General features: G+C 41.1%; 1 protein-coding gene across 1 annotated transcript; it reads left to right on the top strand.

Moving 5' to 3' along the window:
• Positions 1-21,771: 21,771 nt before the first annotated feature.
• Positions 21,772-22,666, top strand: LOC115522797 (keratin-associated protein 11-1). The gene has a single exon (XM_030328418.2). It carries the CDS (start codon positions 21,822-21,824, stop codon positions 22,281-22,283), a length of 462 nt encoding a protein of 153 aa, XP_030184278.1. The 5' UTR covers positions 21,772-21,821; the 3' UTR covers positions 22,284-22,666.
• Positions 22,667-24,025: the final 1,359 nt, after the last annotated feature.

Below are 24,025 nucleotides of genomic sequence, written 5' to 3'. Positions count from 1 at the left end.
GCCCTGACAGTGCAGAGCCTGCTTGGGATTCTCTGTCTTCCTCTCTCTCTGTCCCTCCCCTGCTCATGAATGTTCTCTCTCTCTCTCTCTCTCTCTCAAACATAAACAAACATTAAAAAAAGAATTACTATTACAAAAAAAAAATAAAACCCTGAAAAACAAGAGTGGCAGAAGACATTTGGATGACAAGTAACTGACAAAGGGCCGTGTCAATAAAGGAAAAGATAACATAATAGAAAAATAATCAAGAGGGCTGAAGAGACATTTTACAAAAGAAGGTATCCAATGGCCAGTAACTATATGGACAAGTGCTTTGCTTTATTATTTCATCAGGACATTGCAAATTAAAGGAAAAATGATACACAATGTGTACCCCAAAATGGCTAAAGCTAGTACCAAACACTGGGGAGTCCCTGGGATAACAGGAACTTTCGTATACTGCTGGTGGAAGTAGAAATTAACCCAACTGCTAATTGTCTATTAGTGTTAATAGATGGTCTGGAAATTTTGCTCCTAATTATCCAACAGTTATGTGTGCACATGTGCATTAAGAGACTGTAGACTTGAATAAATAAAACAGAGCCTGTATAAGAAGCTCCATAGCAACATTATGTATTATAGCCAAAACCGGAAACAACCTAAAAGTACCTCCATAGTAATGTGGGTAAATAAAATTGTGGAATAGTCAGTCATTCAGTGCAAACACCTGCACAACAGTGAAAATGAATGAGCTGATGCATGGAATGGCATGGATGAAAATCACCATCAGAATGTTGAGTGATGGGAGCCAAACACGATTCCATAATAAGGCAGACACACGATTCTGTTCATAAAAAACTGGAAAGCAGGAAAAAACTAAGCTGCAGTGTTAGTGTAAGGACAGATAGATATATCTTGGGAGGAAGAAGGGATTAGTGATTGGGCAAGAGGCATAAAGGAATGCTTTGGGGATGTTGACAGTGTTCTCTTTCCTGGCCTGGATGGTGGTGCACAGTGTTTTCTTTGTGGTAAATTACTGATGTTTTCGTTTCATGCAATTTTCTGTTTGTGTTACACTTTACCATAAAAGAAGGAAAAGCTCTAAGGCGGCCATTGGTGATCTTCAAGAGAACGATCTCAGCAGGGTTACTGAGACAGGTTCACGTAGGGGAAGCCTGGGCAGGGTGTAGAAACAATAGTTAATGGAGCACTTTCACTGGTGTTTGGCAGTGGAAGCAAAGGACAGAAAATAAAATTTGCTATTTTCATTATTGTGGAACCTTTTAGCTCTGAATTAAATCTTTTTTGTCCAGAAGTGGAAAGCATAAATCAGCCTTTTTACTTCCTGATACTTTTCCACAAAATCCTAATGGTGTTGGCTCCTTATCTTTCTTTTGAAGGCTTTTCAAATTGCACTAATATTAGATTTTGGAAGAAACAGACCTTCTGTTATAAAGAGCTACTTTCGTAATTTTGCTCCTTCTATATGACGGCGAGGGCTGGAAATTGAAGGAAGGCAGGGGATAATCTTGGCTGTACAAAAGAAAGATGCTTGGTCAAATTTTTCCATTTTTCCTTTGAGGCTGGCTGAAAGGACCTAATGTTCCTAGCATTTCATAGGATTCTCTCTGGGTGAGGAGGTTTTGCTGTGTCCTTTTGGCCCCTGAAAGTACCTCACCCAAACAGCTGCCTAAGGCAGTCCAGGGAAATTGAATAGAAGGGTGTCTACTGATGACAGGGCTCTTATCACAGTATTGTGTGATCCGCTTCCATATTTAAGTCTCAAAAAAAAAATGTAAAACGAGAGTTAAGACTGGTCATGCAGCTGTTACAGAAAGACTTCTATCCTGGCCTGGAGATAAAAACAAAGTGGATCAAGAAGGATAAGAGAAACTTCACAAATCACCAGGCAGAACAAAACTGGGCCAGAAATGGAGTATAATTTTGCTGCCGCAATAGAAGAATTGTTTTATTCAAAGTCCTTTTCGTTGGAAGGAGCCATCATTGCCATGACTTCACTGTTTTGATCAGAGTCAGGAAATATTAGGAGATGTGCAAAATCCAATCAGTTTTCATTTAATTATCTCTATGAGTTGTGGTCCAGCCAGAAGTTCATCTGACCAAACATCCAAATCAGGTGATTAAATCAAGAACTGTGCCAAATGGCCAAGAAAAGTTATTAGTGATTTTGTTACAAGAACATTAATATGAAGAATTTTGATTTATTCCATCATTGCCTACAATGGAAACATTGATACCATCCCAAGCAATCTGGGCTTCCTATCTCCGCAGATGGAAGTAGGAAATTCACTCTAAATTATAACTCAAAAATTTATTTAACCCGGGGTGTCTGGGTGGCTCAGTCGGTTGAGTGTCCGACTTTGGGTCAGGTCATGATTCATGGTTCATGGGTTTGAGCCCTGAGTTTGGCTCTGACAGCTCAGAGCCTGGACCCTGTTTCAGATTCTGTCTCCCTCTCTCTCTGCCCTGACCCCACTTGTGCTCTGTCTCTCTGTCTCTAAAATAAATAAACATTAAAAAACATTAAAAATAATTCATTTAACCTGAGATATTTGAGTTATATTCAACTCTTTGAGATAAAGTTTGATCTCAAACAAATCCGTGCAACAACTAAGCACCTATAGCTAAGTATTCTGTGTCAAACATCAAGTGTCTTTAAGCAAGGGCAGAGTTTGTTTCAAAAGCACTCAGTGCAGCTCAAACTAGTAGTCTCCTTAATACACTGATCTTCAAACAGTGATACATTCCTAATCATTATTTTGAGGAAATACATCTTTGATTTCTAGTTTATTTTTGCACATTATTTAGAATACCGATGACTTTTGCACTGCACTCCTGAGGGTTGATTTTATGTTCTCTTTCAGGGACCCTCCCTTTGTTGCTTGCATGTAAACTTGTGTACATCTGCCTTAGGCACCATCATGATGTTACTCACTTTTCTCTAGGACTTGCTGTTTTGTTAGAGAATCATCTTGCGCTGCATCAGATTAGGACAAGGATGGTTTTACCACAGTCTCATGTGTTTCTGGGCTATGAGCTAATTTTGTTGACCTATTGGTAATTAAATTTCATTTATTTATAATCATAATTGTTCCGTGACTCAGTTTCAACTGTTTTGGGGTGAGTTGACTGGATATTCTCATTTGAGTGAATAGCTCCAGATTTTGGGGCCCTCAATCAGGGATCGGGCATGTGATAAAGTAAACAGCCTACCCAGGATCATGGCTCATACACTAGATAAACTAGCATTAATGGAGAACAATAGGTTGATTGCATCAGTGGCTCCCATTCTACATCTCTCCCTATACCCACTCCCTTTTTCTTGTAACTCTGCAGTGCACTCTGGACTGGGTGTTTTTTGTTTAAGTTTATTTCTTTATTTTGAGAGAAAGAGAGAGCACAGGTGGGGGAGGAACAGAGAAAGAGGGACAGAAAGAAAATCCCAAGCAAGCTCCACACTGTCAGCACAGAGCCCGACAGGGGGCTTGAACTCACAAACTGTGAGATCATGAGACGAAATCGAGACTTGGATTCTTAACCGACTGAGCCACCCAGGTGCCCCTGGATTGGGTGTTCTATCCTACCTCTTGACTCTGAGCTCAACCTGTGCTTTGCCTCAGACAATGGCATGTTAGCAAATGTGACTCCCACGTGGAGGTTTGAACAAGTGCCTACACAGTTTTCCTTGCTCTCTTCTCCTCTGTGATTGCTGTGACAAGGTGGCTGGCGGGCCTGCTGTAAGATGTGGCACATGGAACAGAGCCGAGCTGTTCCAGACATCCCAGCCTGAGGCCATCCTACCTCAGCCAATAGCCTGCTGCCCCCAGACTCCAGAGTAAGCCCGGCTGAGTCCAGAACTGCTCGGCTAAATCCAGCCTGGATCAACAACACACACACTCATAAACAAAATAAATACTTATTATTTTAAGCCACTGGGAAGTTTGTTATACCTCATTATTGTGGATGACTGACGAAAGGTAGTACTGTCAACATTTAGTTTTTTGGTTACCTTGGTGATGTAACCCTTCCCAAACTCATTCATTTTGCTTAATTGATGTTCAGAGAAGGCAAGCGGGACCTTCACACATTTGAAACTTAGTCACTTGGAAGTACAGGAATGGAAGGCACAGATCATTTTGCCCCTTCTCAACTGCAGCTTCATGCTGGGTTTGGGGGATAGTGGGTGTTAAGTCAGGTGATGAAGGACGCCCCCCGAAGTTTGGTGGTGGAAATTGCCTCTTTCTGCTGTAAGCTCTCTCATCAGACCAGGCGCGAATAGATGTTGAAAGTGGTTATTCTGCCTTCCTATTTTATGTGCTTTATTCTTCATTGACGCCTCGGATACCTCCTCACTTCATTCGGACAGAAGATCACCAGAAAGCATTTGGAATGTGCCCATCATGTCTTTCTAGTTGCTAAATAATTATTCTAGCTTCCTCAGCAGATCATGGGGAACCGAGAACTGCACACCTTTTGAAATTTGGGGCTTTAAGAAAGGTGTTTAGTTCCATCTCGATGTTTCTGCAGCGTAGTACAGAACATAGTGCAAATGCATTTCTGTAAGTGGATTCCTATTTAATGATAATAATAATGCCTATCTTATTTTTTTCTATATCAGTGCCATAAAGCTCCATGCACTCATCTGAGTTAAAGTCCTCAGGGAGAAAGGAAAAGTAAAAGCTTACAATAAGCCTGAGAAATATCATTTGGGTGAGTCTGCTCACAAATCGTCTTATTTCACAAGACTTTGGAAAACATCACCACCCCCTGCTGTGCCTGGGCCATTTTGCAGCTGGAAGTTTTGAGGTGAGTCACCTGAAAACGGAGCTAAGAGAGGACCGAATGAGGTGGCTCATCAAAATGACGGATGTGATGCTTGCGACGTTACCAAGAGACAGGCTGCACACGGTGTTCTCTCTACCTCTCTGTCACTGCTTATCTGTCTTTGGGGCTGGCCACACTTGGAGAATTCTGGAATTCCTAGCTCATGAGGTGGTTTAAGAATATTTATGTTACGACTTTTGGAAAACGATGGCTGTGATCATTTGTATGTTAAGCCACTACCATCTTGACTCCCTTTAGAACAACTGAAGAACTAGAAACATATCAGGAATCTGATATCCCCCCTGGAAATTATAAAAAGGGTGTGCTAAAAAGCTGGGGGCATTTCTTCTGTATGTCATGCAGATTTTTCCAAAATGAAGCAAGGCTAGGAGGATTCAGGGTGGATTGATCCATTCAGACATGTTCCACTGGTGACCAGCTTGGAGGGTGAGCCTTAAAGACCATGGTGGACCTTTGGGAAAACTGCAGGAGGGAGACTTGAGAGTTCATGCAAGATTCATATCAAGCCGAAAGCTGCCAGTGAGGTGACATTTCTTCTAGACATATTTAGCTTTCTATTTGATGTGGTGAACAGCAGCCCCGGAAAGCAGATGGGGCAAGATTTTCCATGAACTTGGCCTTATGGGTAAACCAAAGGGAAGAAAAGGCCAGAAGCTGACCCGTAGCGAGGTGGATCGCCAGAGAGTTTTCTTCTCCATTTCCTCAGCCTCTGAAACAGTCAGCTACACATGTGATTTATAGAAAGCAACCTTGCTGCCTAACATCTACAAAGAAAATTTTAAGAAAAATAGAAAAGTCAGTGAGGGGGATCCAAAGAGGATAAACCATCTTCATTAACTATGGATGCACCATAACAGAGCAACTCTCTGTGGTCCCAAACCAAGTGTTCTGAGGCCTGAAAGGAAAAGGCGCACGTTTTATTTCTAAAAGAAATCGATTTCTATAGGAAGGAGAATACATTCAGAATAAGCTCTTTGTGCTTTCAATAAAACTCTAGAAAATACAGAACAAAAGCGTGTGATAATGAAACAAGAGGCTGAGGTTAAAAAGGGAGCCGGCTAGCAGACAGAGCACAGAGACACAACAGGAGTTGAACAAGGTAGGGAAAGAAGAAAGGGAACTAAGTCACATGTGATAGCCAATTTAAAGTCTGCAAAACAAGTCAGATGGAGAAAGACAAACACTATTTGATTTCACTTAAATGTGGAATATAAAAAAACAAAGCAAATGAATAAAGAGACAAAAAGCAGATCGGACCTATAAATACAGAGAACAAACTGATGGTTGCCAGAAGGAAGGGGGTGGAGGGATGGGCAAAATGGGTGAAGGAGAGCGGGAGGTACAGGCTTCCAGATATGGAACGAGTAAGTCATGGGCATAAAAGGCACAGCATGGGGAATATAGTCAGTGATACTGTGATAGCGTTGCATGGTGACAGATGGTAGCTACATTTGTGGTGAGCGCAGCGTAAGGTGTAAGCTTGCCGAATCACTATGTTCTACACCTGAAACAATGCAACACTCTGTGTCCGCTCTACTCACAGAAAAATATTTAAAAAATCTGCAGAAGTTTCTCTCTGCCCCTCTCCAACTCATGCTGTCTCTCTCTTTCTCTCAAAAATAAATAAACATTAAAAAAAACTAAAAAAAAATCTTAGGGGCGCCTGGATGGCTCAGTTGGTTAAGCGGCCGACTTCGGCTCAGGTCATGATCTCACAGCACATGCGTTCGAGCCCCGCTTCGGGCTCTGTGCTGACAGCTCAGAACCTGGAGCCTGCTTCATGTTCTAGGTCTCCCTCTCTCTCTGCCCCTCCCCCACTCATGCTGTCTCTGTCTCTCAAAAATAAAGAAACAAAAAAATTTTTAAAAAATCTGCAGGAGAAGGACTAAAATTTGCATTAGAAGGATTAAAATAGAAAAGATTTTCCATGATGCAAGGATTCCTAATGGAAAGGACAAGTTTGAAAAGCTTTTCCAGAATTCAGATGAAGCAGATAAAGGGATGACATTGAATAGGGAGAAGATAAGTTTGGTCCACGCGTCCTGGAGATATAATAGAAGGACCACGGTCTTTTGAATGTCCTCATACCCAGAGTCTTCCTTGAAACATGGACTGCTAGAAGAAATAAATCAAGACTTTCAGAATTTTAAGGAAGAAATGCTCGTCCTGAGAATTTTATGCTTAACTGAGTTTTCATTCACGCGGGAACGCAAAGTACATTTTCAGATATTAATTGGCTAAAACAAAAAGGTATACCGCTAATAACACACTCATTTTAAGCCATGAGAGATTTTTAAGAAGATAGGAAAAGAAAGGCAAACTCAAATTTAGAATGGGACTATTTTTAGGAAAAGTGATTCATGGCAAATATTGAAAAAATTTCAAGTAGAATGAAATCCAAAGGAATATTGTAATTATGGTGTAAAATCTATTCAATAGGTCATAAATAGTCGTTGAAAGGTGATAACAATGTTTTAAAAATAGTCGGAGGTGAGGGTGGGGTATAGGTAGAAATAGAAATGTTTTCAAGTAACATATAAGAGAAGAAAAAGGTATGCATTTTCTGACCTTGCTTTTTTTTATATTTATTTTTTTAATTTAATTTTTTAAAATTTACATCCAAATTAGTTAGCATATAGTGTAACAATGATTTCAGGAGTAGATTCCTTAGTGCCCCTTCCCCATTTAGCCCATCCCCCCTCCCACAACCCCTCCAGTAACCCTCAGTTTGTTCTCCATATTTATGAGTCTTTTCTGTTTTGTCCCCCTCCCTGGTTTTATATTATTTTTGTTTCCCTTCCCTTAGGTTCATCTGTTTTGTCTCTTAAAGTCCTCATATGAGTGAAGTCATATGATATTTGTCTTTCTCTGAGTGACTCATTTCACTTAGCATAATACCTTCCAGTTCCATCCACATAGTTGCAAATGGCAAGATTTCATTCTTTTTGCCGAGTAATACTCCATTGTATATATATACTGGCGTTGCTTTTTAAGCTTACAGTTAAGTGTGAGATTATTTTTTCATTGTGAGATATAGCACTCTATACAGAATAGTGCACACAATAAATGTGTACGAAATGGTGCATAATTATAAAGCGAATACCACCAGTCAAGAGAACAAAGAGCTTTATCCCAGCCATCCAGAAACCTGCTTTGTTCTCCCATCATACTTCCATTTCTCCCCACTAACTTCCCCTCATCCCAACTTCCCTTGCCTTCACAAAAAACAGCGTCACCACCTAAACCATATGGTTTTCTCTTGCCAGCTTTTTAGCTTTATGTAAATAGAACATATGCACTATTTTGTATTTGGCATTTTTGGTTCAACAATTTGTGTCATCCATGTTGTTGAGATAGCTCAGTTTGTTTGATCTTATTACTTTGTAGGATTCTATTGCCTATTCATACAATTTATGAATTCCTTCTAGTGTTGGCGAACTTTTAGCTTATTTGCAGTTCTTGGCTTTTATGAGAGGTAAATCTTAAAATATTTTTAAAGATGATGGCATAGAGCATCGAAGACAAAATGAATAGTTGAAAAAAATAAATTGAAACACAATTTATACATCAAAATAATGGTAAAAAGAAAACAGCAAGGGAGCTTAAAATAGGAGCTATAAAACGGAATGACAAAAGTAAACCTGAACACAGGGGATAACTATAGATGTTACCCTTTATTTAAAGGTAAATACTAGTATTGGGTCAAAACAATATCTGAGTGAGAGCCTCTGATCATGAGTTCTCATAAAATGAGTACTGAATTATTATTATCATGAGACTTCAGAGAACATGTTTCCATTCACCACGGGCTGCTATAGATCACCTCCCAAGGATCTCTACCAATATTTCCTTGGGACGTTTGTTTGCTCTGTACTGTAAATTAGAAATACTTTGGACAACTTTGAAAATCCCCAAGTGAAGTATTATTCACCACTGCAGGAGTCCTCATTCAGAGCTTTGCTGTCTAACGTTTAGGAGGACCACCCTTACCTGTGTCCCCATGGTGACGAGGGACAACCCAGTGAGCTGTTGTTGGCTGTAGATATGAAGATTATCAAGAGATCTAATGCTCTTCAGTTAACTTGTATGGAATTTGAGGATTTGTGTTGCAATCTTGAGTCCAATTCATGGACTGTATGTATGGACAGTATGGAACTGTAACAATTAAGTATTCCAAGTCCTTTGGGTTCTATATTTCATTAATTGCATGCTATATCCATATAGCTAAAGAGTTAGATGTGATTAAGAATCTGCAGGGTGCCTGGGTGGCTCAGTCGGTTGAGTGTCCGACTTCAGCTCAGGTCACGATCTCACGGTTCATGAGTTCGAGCCCCGCATCAGGCTCTGGGCTGATGGCTCAGAGCCTGGAGCCTGCTTCCGATTCTGTGTCTCCCTCTCTTTCTGCCCCTCCCCCATTCACCCTCTGTCTCTCTCTGTCTCAAAAATAAATAAACATTAAAAAAAATTAAAAAAAAAGAATCTACTACAGTTGTAAATAAATTGAAATTTTTATTTGGGAGAAATCAGACCCCTACAAAGCCTTGAGTTAAATAAGAGAGGAAGGGGATCAGAGAACTTTATTTCTTGGTTATCTAAATGACCCAGGTATTACTTTATTTAACCTTCACATAGACTCTACCTGGTAGGTCCTATTATAATTTACATTTACAGATAAGGAAAGAAGCTTTGAGAGGTTAATATTTTGCTCAAGGTCACACAGTTAGTTAAGTCAGACAGTCTAGTTTTCATATGTAATCTTCACAGGAAACGATGAGATAATTTAGACAGACAATAGTTTTTGCTTGTTTCATCTAAATTAGACATTACCTGGATAACTGAGTTTTCTGTAATGGCAATCTGGCAAGACTGTTGAAAACCTGGAATTTTTTTGCATTTTTCCAGAAGTCCCTTAGTCATCCTGAGTCTTAATGACTACCTTTGCTTTAAGTTTTTATTTATTTTTTATTTAAAAATTTTTAAAAAAACTTATTTATTTTTGAGAGACAGAAATACAGAGCATGAGTAGGGGAGGGGCAGAGAGAGAGGGAGACACAGAATCCAAAGCAGGCTCCAGACTCTGAGCCGTCAGCACAGAACCCAAGGCAGGGCTTGAACCCACAAACTGTGAGATCATGGCCTGAGCCGAAGTTGGACACTTAACTGACTGAGACACCCAGGCGCCCTTCTTTTCAATTTTTTTTTTTTTTGGTCCTTTAGTTATTGCTAACTTCTAGTCCCACTCTGTCTATTATAACCAAGACACTGCCATTCACTAGTAGATCACTGTAGTGAAGGCACTCTCTTAATTGAAAGAGGGTGAATGTTAATCAGTTGAATTATTATTATGATATTTCCAGTGCCAAGAGTGCCCAGGAGGCTTTTTAATATGGAAATCCACCAAATGATAATAGGAAAAATTTACTTCTTCCCTGTGCAGTTATAATTTAAAGGTGAAAATAAGTACAATTCAGCTAAGTGGAATTATTAGTTGGTGTTAAACATTGTAACTTTACAAGCTATGAATAATGAATTTCCCCACAGCCTCCTTCCTCCTAAGCTGTTTGTAGGAAATTTAAAGCACAGCATAGATACCTCTCCATCACTTTATATGGTTTAGAATTTAGTATTTTAGATATAAGATCCTCTAGTATAAGAACAAACCCAATAGGATTAACTCTTAGTTTAGTTACCCCTAAGACATGAAAATCACTGCTCCCACTTTACGAAGTGTAAAGTCAACGTCAGATTTGGGTAGGTGGTTGACGATTAAGATTTCTCATCTATAATTCTTGTAGACTTATTCTAGTGGGTAATTGGAAAGTGGCAAACTTTCTTATTGCCAGATCTCAGAGCCAAGACTTGACTTTCTGTCCCCCTCATTTTGCCTCTCTTGAATTTATCTGTGACCCACGTTTCTGATTCCCAGAAAAAACAACAGCAGTTGAACCAGCAATTGCCCACCTTAGTTTTGCAAATTCTCTGGATCATCGTGCTACGTGCATATCTTTTGGAGGCTTAGGATATTCATCTCTCTTTACTTGAAAATAATTGGGATGAAAATTGTTTGTAATGCTCAATGACAGCTTGCTTTCTTATAGTGCCTTTTATGTATGAATCATAAAGCCTTTTATAAACCATAACTCGGTTCTTGCAGCTCCCGGGAGAGGCAGGTCCCATTAACACTGTTTTACAGATGGTCATGAAACAGGCCCAGGGAGTTTCAGTGAGCACCCTAAGGTCAGGCAGTGAGTCAGTGGGAAAGTCGGGGGACAAAGTTGTGGAACTTTTGACATGCACCTCAAATTTGATGCCTTAAGAAGGGCGAAGAATTAATAAATGAGCAAGATAAATAGACATCCACTGGCAGCACTGTTTTGCAATAAGCAATCATTGTTCTGATGAATCATTCAGATTGTGTCTTAGTTTAAATGAATCTGAAATGACAGAATGTTTTTCCTGGCAGCCCACCATGGCATACAATTGTTTTGGTAAATTGTTCTTTTGACTTTAGCATTCAAGTTTCTAAGTATATAAATAGGAGGTCACAGGATTACTACTAGGGTGATATTTGGTGGTTTCTGATATGTGATGTAGATAAATAAAGAGGAAGATCTTTAAAATATGCAACGGTAGAAAATGCAGTGGGGGGGGGGACAAAATAATTTTTAGATATGCAGCAATGAACAAGTAAAAACCTGGAAGCTACTTTTTTTAAAAAAAATTTTAATGTTTAGTTTTGAGAGAGACAGAGACAGAGCATGAGTGGGGGAGGGACAGAGAGAGAGAGGGAGACACAGAATCTGAAGCAGGTTCCAGGCTCTGAGCTGTCCGCACAGAGCCCAAGGAGGGGCTCAAACTCACTCATGAGATCATGACCTGAGTTGAAGTGGGTTGCTTAACCGACTGAGCCACCCAGGTGCCTCTAGAAGCTAATTTTTATAGAGTTCATTTGGTCAGTCCAACCTCTGCTACATTTAAACCATTCTACTTACAAGAGGATTCTATTTGCTGAAAGCACTTGGAGAAGGAGGACTTCATTAGATAATGTTAGAAAATGATCTATTAGTGAAATGTGTCTCTCTGTCTGTTGCAGATCAAATGATTTGGTCATTGAGGGAGGTAGCTCAGCTTATCCAGATGGGTTTGTTGTTTGCACTTTGGTTAGAGTCATCAGAGGGCCAGGGTCTGCTCCTCAACTTTGCATGCTGAGCTTTTTGGTTTTGTTAGTTTACCCAGGGTTAGCAGGCCCCGGAGGACTGAGTCAAGTTAGCCAAACTTTAAATTAGAGACTGATGTATAAACTACAGTGGACGTGTAACTCAGATTGACATCAGATTAGCTTATTTGTGCTGGATACTTGGTGCATTTTATTTCTAATAGGCGCTAGGCCACTTGGAAAACAAAATTAATGTCAGAATTCTACTTCAGAAGTCCCTTTCGAGAGTTGAGCGATCTGAATGACATGTTTATTATGTCTGAAAAAGATATATTTGCCTAGTGGACGATGGGAACATCTGCTTGGCTCTCAGATGCCCTGCAGGTCTCTACCCTTCTACAAAGATTACATTACCCTTGCCATGTGTGCATTACTTGAACTGCAGTTTCTCTAATGATAGTTATCATTTTTCTTGGGTATTGAGACGTAGATGACCATTTAGATCAGAAAAAACCTACTTAGAAGCCATTTTTTCAAAAGTTGATTAACTCTGAAGATGTCCACACATTTCATTCATTTTATCTCTTTCATTTTCAACTGATTTCCATGCCAATCTTCTGAATTATAGCTCCACATTCTGGGGCAACACAAAATTGGGACTACTGTTTTTCTTAAATTATATATAATACATAATTTGTCCCTCATGTTGAAAATTAATTATTCTTTTTTAGCCCTTGCTAGTTATTTTTAATTTTTTTTTCTTGTGCCTATTTATCCTCTAACACTTGAGCTATTTTGGTACCCATCTTAGAATAATATCTAAATGTGAAAGCTGCAGAATGAAAAGTCGTTTTTGCTGTGGAGCCCCCAGTGGGTTTTCAACCAAAGAAAGAAAAGTTGGTGTCTGTGTTAATATCAATAGGGGAAAAGGATACTGAAGTCAAGGTGATGATGGGAAAGATGAAATTGGCTATTTTCCTTGTAGGGTCATTTTAATCAAGCTTTAGTTCTTTTGTTATTTAGCAATTTAGTTCTTTTGTTATTTAGCAAAAGCAATTTCTGGCTTTAGGTTCCCTTCATAGCTCAGTACCAGAGAGAACCGTGGTCAGAAAAGCAAGGACTGAGCAATATTCTATGAATGGTCTAAAAAGACTAAGCCTTAACCTTGAGCTTTGATCTTGACTGTGGCTGAGTTGCATGTGGAGAAAGACACATTATATATTTTTTAATAGTTTATTTATTTTGAGAGAGAGAGAGTGTGTGTGTGAGTGGGGGTGGGGAAGAAAGAGAGGGAAAGAGAGAATCTCAAGCGGGCTCTGCACTAACAGTGCTCGGGGCTCGAACCCATGAACTGCAAGATCATGACCTGAGCCAAAATCAAGAGTAAGACGCTTAACTGACTGAGCCACCCAGGTGTCTCAAGACACATTATCTTAAAACACGAAAGATATTTGTATTGTTTCACCCTTGCCCTAAATAATGGGCATTCAGTAACTGTAAGAGGCATCCAACTCTTAGAATGTAAAATTGAGGCACAGAATGGAAGGCAGTCTAGTAGTTGGGAACAATAGACTCTGGCATCCCTACGGGTATTGGGCATCCTTCCAGTATGAATTCTACCTTCATAATTTTTAGTCCACAACAAATTGCAAAATAATTTCATCTCAAATATAACACTGAATAGTCTTCAAAGAGCTGACCTGGATTGGTAGAGTTCCTATGGTTTCAGGTGACTCCTGGGGCTCTGGCATGTCTCACTACTTCATCTGTTGTAGGGGGCTCCAAACACACATATTCTCCATAGATTCATAGTGTTTTGTGAGAAATAAAAGCAGAAAGAAAGATTACTACTGAGAGGCTGAAGCTACTTGAAGCACTGAGAATTGCCTTTAGCCAGACTCTCTGCATTTGGAGCATAAACCTGCAGCTAAGTGGTGGTATCCCAAGTCAAAGGCTTGTCAAATTGGAGAGTCAGAGAGAGCTGTTGACTGATTGTAATTGGTATTAATTCTTTTTTTTTTTTTAACATTTATTTATTATTGAGAGATAGAGAGACACAAAGCGTGAGCAGGGAAGGGGTAGAGAGAGGGGGAGACACAGAATCTGAAGTAGGCTCCAGGCTCTGAGCTGTCAGCACAGAGCCCAATGTGGGGCTCCAACTCACGAACTGTGAGATCATGACCTGAGCCAAAGTCAGTCGCCCAACCAACTGAGCCACCCAGGCGCCCCTGTATTGGTATTAATTGTTACAGGAATCCCCTTCACAGGGGATTCATGAGGGTAATGAACCATCCGTTCTCTTCAAACATTCTAATAATAAATAGCATGACATTCAGATTTCCTGAGAGTTAACTAAGTCCATCACAGAGATTTCTAGTTCTGGAATCCTGGCAACTTAGGGAACACAGGAATTTTAATTTCATGGCCAAAATGGTATTTTCAGTCCCATCTCCTCAGCCAGAATTTTGTTCCTCCCCCAACAAGTAGATTCTATTTCACCTTCTCCCTGTCCTCCGACATGGGCCTTTGTGAATCCTTGTGATGGAGTGTGTGGAGAAAGTGATGCGGCATGACGATGGGGCCCAGATCAGAAGAAACGCTAAAGCTTTGGCCTAACTCTCTTTTCTGGTATTCTTGCTCTCAAAACTGGCCGCCATGTTGGAGAAGTCCTGGCCACGTGAAGAGGCCACATGTGGGTATCCCAGATGCCAGCGAGCATCCAGTGGCACTGAGTCAATGACTGAGCCTTCAGACAATCACCGCCCCCAGATGCCCCATCTCCCCCACGCACGTGCAGCAGAGGCGACCCAGTCTTGTTGTGCTTTGTCCAAAGTCTTGGGCCACAGAACCCAAGGGCAGAATAACGGCTGTTTTAGCCACTAAGTTTTAGGGTAATTTGTCACAAAGTAATTGATAAGCAGAAGACGGAGCAGAGCTTTTGGAATAATATATGAATGTGTGAATGGGTCTTGTTAAGTGGTCACATTTTCTGAATATAGAATGAGTTGAACTTTAAAAAATATTTATGAAACCACTTAAAATATTTATTATTTAGATATCTATTAAGCCATCTTAGTACACCATTAAACCATTTAAATACTTTTTAAACCACTGCCATGATTTTTATTCTGACACTGCTGCCATATTTTTATATCAAGTTCATCATTATTCAATTAATACTTTTATTTATTGTAACTCACTTTTTAAATAAAAAAGCTTGCTTAAGCCTCAACCTATGTAATGATATCCATAAAATTACAGCTTGGATAGTCCAGCCGTATTTTATTAAAACATTTAAAAATAAATATGTGACAATTAAAAGTAAAAAATATTTATCCATTTATTACCTAAAATGATCTTTCATTCCACAGTTACCGCACATCTCACTTTGGAAATATGGGTCCTACCCTCTGGAAAACAACTGTATATCAAACTGACAATAATAATGCCTTCCAGGGGCACCTGAGTGGCTTGGTCAGTGAAGCATCTATCTGACTCTTGCTTGGTTTTGGCTCAGGTCATGATCTCACCGTTTGTGAGTTTGAGCCCCACGTTGGGCTCTTTGACAGTGTGGAATCTGCTTGGAATTCTTTCCTCCTCTCTCTCTGCCCCTCTCTTGCTCCCTCTCTCTCTCTCTCTCAAAATTAATAAACTTAAAAAAATGTCTGAAAAAATAATGCTTTCCAAACCTGTAGTGTTTGGGGTACCATTTCTTAGGGACCAGCCTATGTTAAGGAGACAGAGCAATGTAATTGACATTTCTTGGAGGAAATTTTTATAGCCTGCATACAATCTAGCTGTGTTTAAGGATTCTTGCAGTTTTTTTTATCTAGTCTTTATAGAAAATGGCTCTAAAAATCCAAATATGACTTGTTTGATGCTCAGTTTGTGTAAAGATTTTTCCTAGAATTGCAGGGACAGAGACATATCTGTACCTTTAGGGGCTCTGAGCTGGGGCTCAGGACTGGCTTCTGTTTTGTTTCTTTTTTTCTTTTTTTATAATTCTTTCAAATGGAAAGTGTTTGAAACTTGGTGTCTTATTCTGAGTCCCCCCGAAAGCAGAGTGTTTGGAGACAGTTCGTTTGGGAATTTTATTCCAGGGAATGTGGACCAGGGGGAGTGGCACAGAGGAGGGGAGACCACCCCAAAAAGTGTTAAGATGGCCATCGTGGTGAGCAGCGCGTGCACAATTCTGTGGGGCTTCTTGGAATAATTTCGCACCTGTCTACCTGAGGGACAAAGGATGGAGACACTTGCCCATTGGTTTGCATTTCCCATTGGCCAAACATGGGCCCGCTTCTAGGGGTCTGTATATGCATGCATAGTAAATTAGCATAGGCTTCCCTTGCCATGACATCAGAGATGACCCGGGACAAGAAGCAGGAGGAGGCGAGTGGACCCAACGTTAAGAAGCCACGTCTGGGTGCATCTCTGTGGGGGTAGCTTCAGCCTGCACAAAGTGGGTACAGTAAGAAATGGAATGATGTGATTTTGAACTAGTGCACATGAGTATCTGATACACTTGACAAAGGTACCCTCTCTCTGGGATTTAGTTTCTCATCCGTCAGAGGATACACTTGGATTTGAGGACTTTGAGAGGCAGTTCTGATAGTCTAATTACTAGCCTGAGATCGTGCTGGCCTAACGCTACACTCCTAATCCTCTGAACAGCCAGATGAGACCAGGGAAGGAGCGTTGTGTTGAAAGTGTAGAAACACAGGTGTTGGGGAGGGTCATTGAAAAGACAGATGTGACCACCAAGGGACCCAGGAGCTCCTGGGCCCAGGACTTGGGCATTCAGAGGCTCCTCAACTCCTCCCCTGTCCTTTGATGTGAACTTCACCATCCTTTCCCGCTCCCAGAGGCCGCTTCAAGGACACAGCCTTGAGATAATGATATGGTGTTGAGAACACCTGCACGATGTATGTGACTGAAGCCAGTTAAGGCTTCTTTATCAACTTCTAAGATTTGGTGAGTGGGTACAGGGATCCCTTGGCCTTGCCGCCACCCAAGAGAAGCCTCGTATATAAGTTGCCTTTGCTCATCAAAACTTGTCACCTACTGGCCTAGAGTGGCCTGCCTCTTTCTTTGGTCTGCACTGGGAGGCCAGTTTGGGAAGCTTTGTGAGATTTGCCAACCAAAAACAGGTCAGCGGGGTGATGCTAAGACCACACCTACCTTATACTTCTGTCTCTGATATAGCTCCTGGCACCCTGACCCTGCTGGATGCCTCGTAGGCCCTGAGTAATTCTGCATCAGGGAAGGATAACACGTCTTGAATGACTTGGAGTCTTCTCTCTCAGGCCCTCTACATAAACATTACTCAGGTCTGATCACAGCTGCGTTTACCTCTTATACTTGAAAGACTGGGACTGGCACCATGCCAGCTACACACGGACTTTCCCATATGACAGTTTGTTATGGCCTCTAACTTGGGATTCTACTCATTTCTGTTGACAGCACCTTGATCTTGATCCCTGGTGAAGGCATACATGAAAAATTACATGAGTTTACAAACAGGCATCAAGAGAAAGAGAATAGTGGTTTAATTTAGGATTTCTCAGCCTTGACACTATCCTCAGAGGGTTTATTTTTATAGAAGTCATGTAGCTGGCAACTGGTATTTTCAAGTTCTGAAAGCAGCAACTATTTTGCTGGATTTTGTTTGTGTCTTTCACCTTCTGCTTTCTGCCCTATGGTTCCCTCCAGCCCCAAAGACTCCCAACCTTCTTATGATTAATGCTTTTGAAAAGAGTTTGGAAAATAAATTTCAGTTCAGTTTTGTGGTGCAAATCACTGAGCCTTTGGGGGTTTATAATGTTTTGCTTAATAAGGATTCTGGAGATCCAACCCAGAGGTCTGTGTGAAGTGGGAAAGAAAAGGCAGAACAATTCAGGCAAGATGTATTTAATTTTTGAAACAACCATTATGTTCTGTGCTTAAATTTTTGAGTTTCTTTTTTATATTTCTTCAGAGATAATGAATAGCTTCAATTTGAGAGTGTGAGAATCCCGGAAAAATACAGAACGACAAAAACCTCATTTTGTATTTATTCATTTTTCAACAAGTTCACCCTTCTTCCATTTGATGAGACTAAGTGGGTTCTTTGAACTGGCATTGACCAACTTTGTGATGAATAATATCCTTCTTGCATATCAAACGTTCAGCCTCCCACACATGCCTAATTCATTTTACTCTCAAACGCTTGGCCATGTAAGTGATTGCCGTGATTCAGTTTTGAATGAAAGAATCGCTCAGTTGCAGCCTGTGATAATTATTGCATAAGGCTTAGATTGTTCTTTACAAACGAGAGCAAATTATCTGGCAGTGACGAAGATAATGGGTAGGAGTACTTTAATCTTTCCTCATACCTCCCTCCCTGCATACTCTGCAGACATGATAATAATCTTCATAAGGCTTTTTGTGGAGTTGAAGCTTCGTGTTGCCCATAACTATGTAGTGATAGCTGCTCACCAGATCACTCTTACATTCCAATGGAGGGATGATTTGTTGATTGCAGTTAACCAAATCACAGAATTGTGTGGAGTTTCTTCAAGCTGCAGGTGGTTGTCATTGTGAGTTTCTTCACTTTTGCAACTTACAGGCATTTCAAAGGATGTGGCTAAATGCTTGCATCTAAAAATAGAATGCACAGGAGTATTAGTAGCTTTCCTCCCTCTACCTTCGATAGTGTAAGGCACCAGCCTTATCTGTTTTCCAGAGAGCGTGCCTGCCATGGTACAGGTGTTAAATAGGAAGCAATCTGTTGGAGTAGATCCCGTGGATTTAATTACTAAGTGAAATAATTGCTTTGGTGTACTTTGTGGCTATGAGAAGACAACTTACGAAATGTCATTTTAAAGTGATTTCAGATGATTTCAGAGTCTGTGAGTCCTGTTTTCTTCAGAAAGGTCTTGCCACTTACACCTGCAAGCTCGATTCACTTCTCTGCTGTTGTTGAACAATTAGTTGTGTGCCATTGCCACCGTTACAGATAATTGTAATTTCAAATTGTAGCTGCAAGCTATTGATGGCTCTCTGTCTCTTCCTGCTTTGTAGTGACCTTGCATTTCGTTCTAATGAAGCAAAAATTGTCAAAGCTATATAAATGAAATGACATGAAATGCAAGGAGAATACTGCTTGCAACTTACTATTTAAAAGTTTTATTTGTTTTTTGTTATTGATGAAAGTGGAAGAGAAATGAGGACTACATTCTTTGTAGTATCATTAATGGAATGCTGATTGAATGATTCTTTCTAGAACTTTTTGCTGAAACTTTAATGAAGGCATCTCATCGTGTCTAAATAGACCCAGTGCAGGTTGATATCTCCTGGCTCTGTCTTATTTGAATCTCCACTTAGTGACATATGAAGTGCATGATTTTGGTGAGCCATTCAACCTGCCTCAACTTTAACTCCTTCACACGGCATGATATCTTACTCTGGAGCGTTTCTGGAAACATTTAATATGATGGAGAATGGAAAGCCTCTAACCAACGCCTGAAAGAAGGTCTTGTGCCCCCCAAAATGTTCATTTCCTTTTCTCTTGAAGCTGAGGGAAGATATTTTCTAACACTCTTTTATGTGCCATTTTCAACTTTCAGTGGAAAGAAGAATCAAGGCAGAGTAGTGAGTTATAAAAATCTCTACCATCTCAGAATTGTGGCTGTGGGAAACGCAAACATCTGTGTGACTTTACTACTGACTCTACTTTTGGCTTCTGATTCATTTGCATGATTAAGTACTTTTCCATAGCAGGCAGTGAATTCATAGCTGGTAGAAGCCTGTAAACTGCTCATCCATTTAAAACAAGCAAACCAGCCCCAGTGACCAGGGACTCGAACCTTCAAACGCTAACTGGGACATTCCCCACGGTGGGAAGACCATAGTTACAACATTGTGGAAGGTAGTCATCTCGTTAATTTCTCCCTCTGCCTGAGAACACTCTGACAGTCCCGGAGGGAGAGACGGTCTGATCCCTGGGAATTACAATACAGCCTACAGCACAGCATCGTCTTGTTTGGGTGTGTTACTAGCCTCCAATTAGAAACTTGGGGAGCTTGCTAAGTGGCTTTAGTGGAATGAATGGAGACGAATGAAGCATTCTGCAAAGGGACTTCCAGTGAGTTCTAACACAAAGCTGTTTGTTTTGCGGATGTTTAAAACATAGTCTATCTGTAGCCCTCAAAGATATGTAAATCCACGATTGTCCCTCTCTCCTACCCCAAGGAAGCCAGTTTACAGAATGAGTCAGATCTTACGGCTGTTTTGATATAGAAATATCACTGGCCACGTGAGCTGTGTTACAGTGACTTATTTTGCTAGAAGTAAAATGGTTTTAAACAGGTGCATGGAGAGGATGGGTCATTTAGGTGTACAGAATTGACTATCTTGTAGTGAGATGAGATCAAGGGGAGTGATATCCTTATATGGTTTCCCCAGGAATAAAAAGCATAATTAAATATTATAGCACACTGTTTACACATTTGCTTATTACCAAATATTGATTAAGTTCCTGCTTTCTCCCATGGGCTCCTCCTCTTATCCCTCATGTAGACAATCCCTTCAAGAGCCTTGGCTTGTCCGTGATAAAAACGCATGCTACCTCTAAGCGTTTGTGTGAAAATAAATATCTTTTGAATATATTGAGCATCTTGGGAGAAAGACACTGTACCCTTTTAAATTAACATTATAATAATTTTAAAATTTAACTAAGCTGGAGCGCCTGGGTGGCTCAGTCGGTTGAGTGTCTGACTTTGGCTCAGGTCATGATCTCACAGTCCATGAGTTTGAGCCCCGCGTCGGGCTCTGTGCTGACAGCTCGGAGCCTGGAGCCTGCTTTGGATTCTGTGTCTCCCTCTCTCTCTGCCCCTCCCCGACTCACGCTCTGTCTCTCTCTCTCTCTCTCTCTCTCTCTCTCTCTCTCTCTCTGTGTCAAAAATAAATAAACATTAAGAAATTTTTTTTTAAAATTTAACTAAGCCTATTCCACTGGCATATTAATGAGTCTTATGAGTCACTCTTATCCATTATTATTAGATTAAAAATTTTAGGAATAAAGCTCATCAGTTTATTTAGAAAGGGACTTGGCTACAAATGCAGTCACTTAATTAGCTTCTAATTTGCTTTGCTGCTTGAACATAAAGGGTTCTACTCTTCCTGAATGTGTCTTGCTCCAGTCGCTTGATTAATTTTCTGAGCCAGCTCAGACTCCAAACATAAGTCCTTGTGTCCTTCTTCCTGACAGGCCTTGTCATTGTCATCTTGAAGCATATTCAGGGAGGCTCCTTGTCCATTGGAAGCCCCGTTAGCTATGGAAGAGTGGCTGATTAAGTTATGCTTAAAACGTATTAAGTGCCAACAACAACCAGGCAGGGTGTGGGTTCGTAATGAGTCCTAGTCAGAAGGGAGAGAGTGTGTGATGGTAGGCTGGTGGCGTGTTTGGTGTCACTGTCAGATCGACACTCATTGTATCCAAGCAAGATGAAGGAGGGACCAAATGTGGGCTGGGGTGACGGAGAGCTTTGAAGCTGTCAGGTAACCTTCTTAATCCTGGGACTAAGTACAGTTCAGAAGCCTTATGATTTAGTTACCAAACTACTAAAGTATCTTTATGAGGATGAAGGCTTCTCGAGAGACAATTAACCTAGGGATTCACAAGATGTTCTAAGGCACGCTGGCCTGGGCCAAAGAAGCCAGGAAGACCAGGGCGGGAGCCCCACCCACCAGCAAGGATATATAAAAGCCCGGGAGCCTGGAGGGACATTCACAATTCAGAAGCTTGCTTCAGCGAGTTACCCACAGCTCTCTGTCTGGCACCATGTCCTACAACTGTTTCACAAGAAACTGCTCTTCCAGGCCAATTGGAGGACACTGCGCTGTCCCAGTGGCCCCGGTTGCCACGGCTTCTACCCAGGATGCCGACTGCCTGAGCGGCATCTATTTGCCCAGTTCCTTCCAAACTGGCTCCTGGCTCCTGGACCACTGTCAGGGGACCACCTGTGAGCCCACTGTTTGCCAGCCAACCTGTCACCAGCAAAATCCTTGCATCTCCAGCCTCGGACAGGTGACCTGCTCTCGACAGACCACCTGTGTCTCTAATCCTTGCTCGACCACCTACAGCCGGCCACTCACCTTTGTCTCCAGTGGCTGTCAGCCCCTGGGTGGCATCTCTAATGTGTGCCAGCCAGTGGGAGGCGTCTCCACTGTCTGCCAACCAGCCTGCGGGGGCTCCAGGACGTACCAGCGGTCCTGCATGTCCAGCTGTCGAAGAACTTGCTAAGTGTGTAGGAGCCAGGGAGCGAATCGAGACTCCAGGACCTGCCAGCTGTGTTTCCAGGCTCGTCCAGGATGCTGCCTGTCCCTGAACAACTCTTCATTGCTGATCCCTCTTCTGACTGCCTCACTGCTTGGCTGCTAGCTCTGAATAAGCTGCCTTTGGCAATCTATGAGTTTTCTGGCTAGCACCAAGCCTATTTTAAGGGTTGATCACTGGTGGCGCATATGCGTCTGGATGTTTCCAGAAACTTCACTTCCCATACTCCGGGCTCTGCTGGTTTTGACGTGTTTTGACCTTGCTGCTGTGTCTTTTGGCTTCCGCTTTTGTGCCTCTGAGGAAAGGAACTTGTCTCGCTCTGTATTTTCTCAATAAACCTGCTTACTTGGCATTGCAAACGTATGTCTCAATAGAGTTCTTTATTTGCAAGAGTTTTTGCTGTCTGTGAACCATCCTTGCTGATCAGGATGGTTGCTGACTTTCTTTTCTGAGCCTAGAGTATGGGTTCAGTCATTGTGTTTCAGGACAAGCAAGGGAATATCTGGTCTTTTAGTTGGTCAGAGCATCTTTGGACGTGTAGTGGTATACAGTGACGTGTCTTCCATATTCACTCAGTTTTTATGGGTGTACAGAATAATTTCCATGTGGGCAAAAGAAAAGTTACCTGGGTAACCAAGTAGTTTGGGGAATTATACAGTGAAGGGGGCAACAGAGTCTATTAGAGTCTCAGAGTCTTACTTTATCAGAGAACCACAGTGGAAAACTTTGCAGAAGATCCCTCCATGATCAGATAGGACAGAGTGAGAAGGAAGAAGGGTGGGGAAGTTGGTTTCCAAGGCCTGAGATTCAGGGCATCAAAGGGTGGCTTCAGCTCTATATTTCCCTCACTTGCTGCCAAGGGTTGGTAGATCTCCCCAAAATGCTCTGAGTAAATCAAATCTCCAGGTATTAGTAAACCTGGGCAAGAGAGACTTAAAAACAACCTTCGAAAACACACGGTGGTTTGTTTCAACAAGAACCTTATTTTGTGCTTGTTCTCTACTGGAACCCACGTACTGATTAAACAAACCATCTGGGCCGGTGGTCCACTGCTAATTCTTTTTGCTTTATTTTAAAGTGAGAACTGGCTACCGACTGGTTTGCTTTTGTCCTTATCCTCTGTTATGTCCAGAAACACATGTCTATTTTCTTTTCAGAGTTGCTGAAGGAGACACAGATGAGGAAGATTTTTACAGAAAATGGAGATATACGAGGTGTGTGTTCCGTGAGCAGAGAGCCTTTTCTCATAACAGTGGACCTTAGTGCCTGCGGCAGAGTCTGATTGGCGACCTCTGTTGACAGCAAAATGGTTTTCTTATTTCACTAATAGTTTTTCAGAGAGGCATAGATGATTTCCAGATAGATGGAATGTTTTCAAATTTTTCCCATTGCTGACTCTACTCTGAGAAGTAAGGATCCCTCCAATCAAAGACATGTTAGTATCTATGAGTCACAGTAATATCTCATTAAGGCAAGACATGGTTTTTATTATATATTATTTCCATACCCATTGTCTTTAAAAGTCAAACTCTGGATTTCAGATAAGTTCTGGTTTATTCTAACATATAAATCCCTGGGGGAAACCCTCAATGGCTCCTGCAAAGCTATTGTTCACATGACTCTCACTGATTGTTTATTTCCGCCATTTCACTGTGATCTGGAAAATTCAAGGTTTTCAGAGATTGAAAACATATTTAATTTGTTTGTTT

The sequence above is a fragment of the Lynx canadensis genome, chromosome C2 (genome assembly GCF_007474595.2).
Source record: "Lynx canadensis isolate LIC74 chromosome C2, mLynCan4.pri.v2, whole genome shotgun sequence".
Lineage (NCBI taxonomy): Eukaryota > Metazoa > Chordata > Mammalia > Carnivora > Felidae > Lynx > Lynx canadensis.
This window is presented reverse-complemented; position numbering and strand designations above follow the sequence as displayed.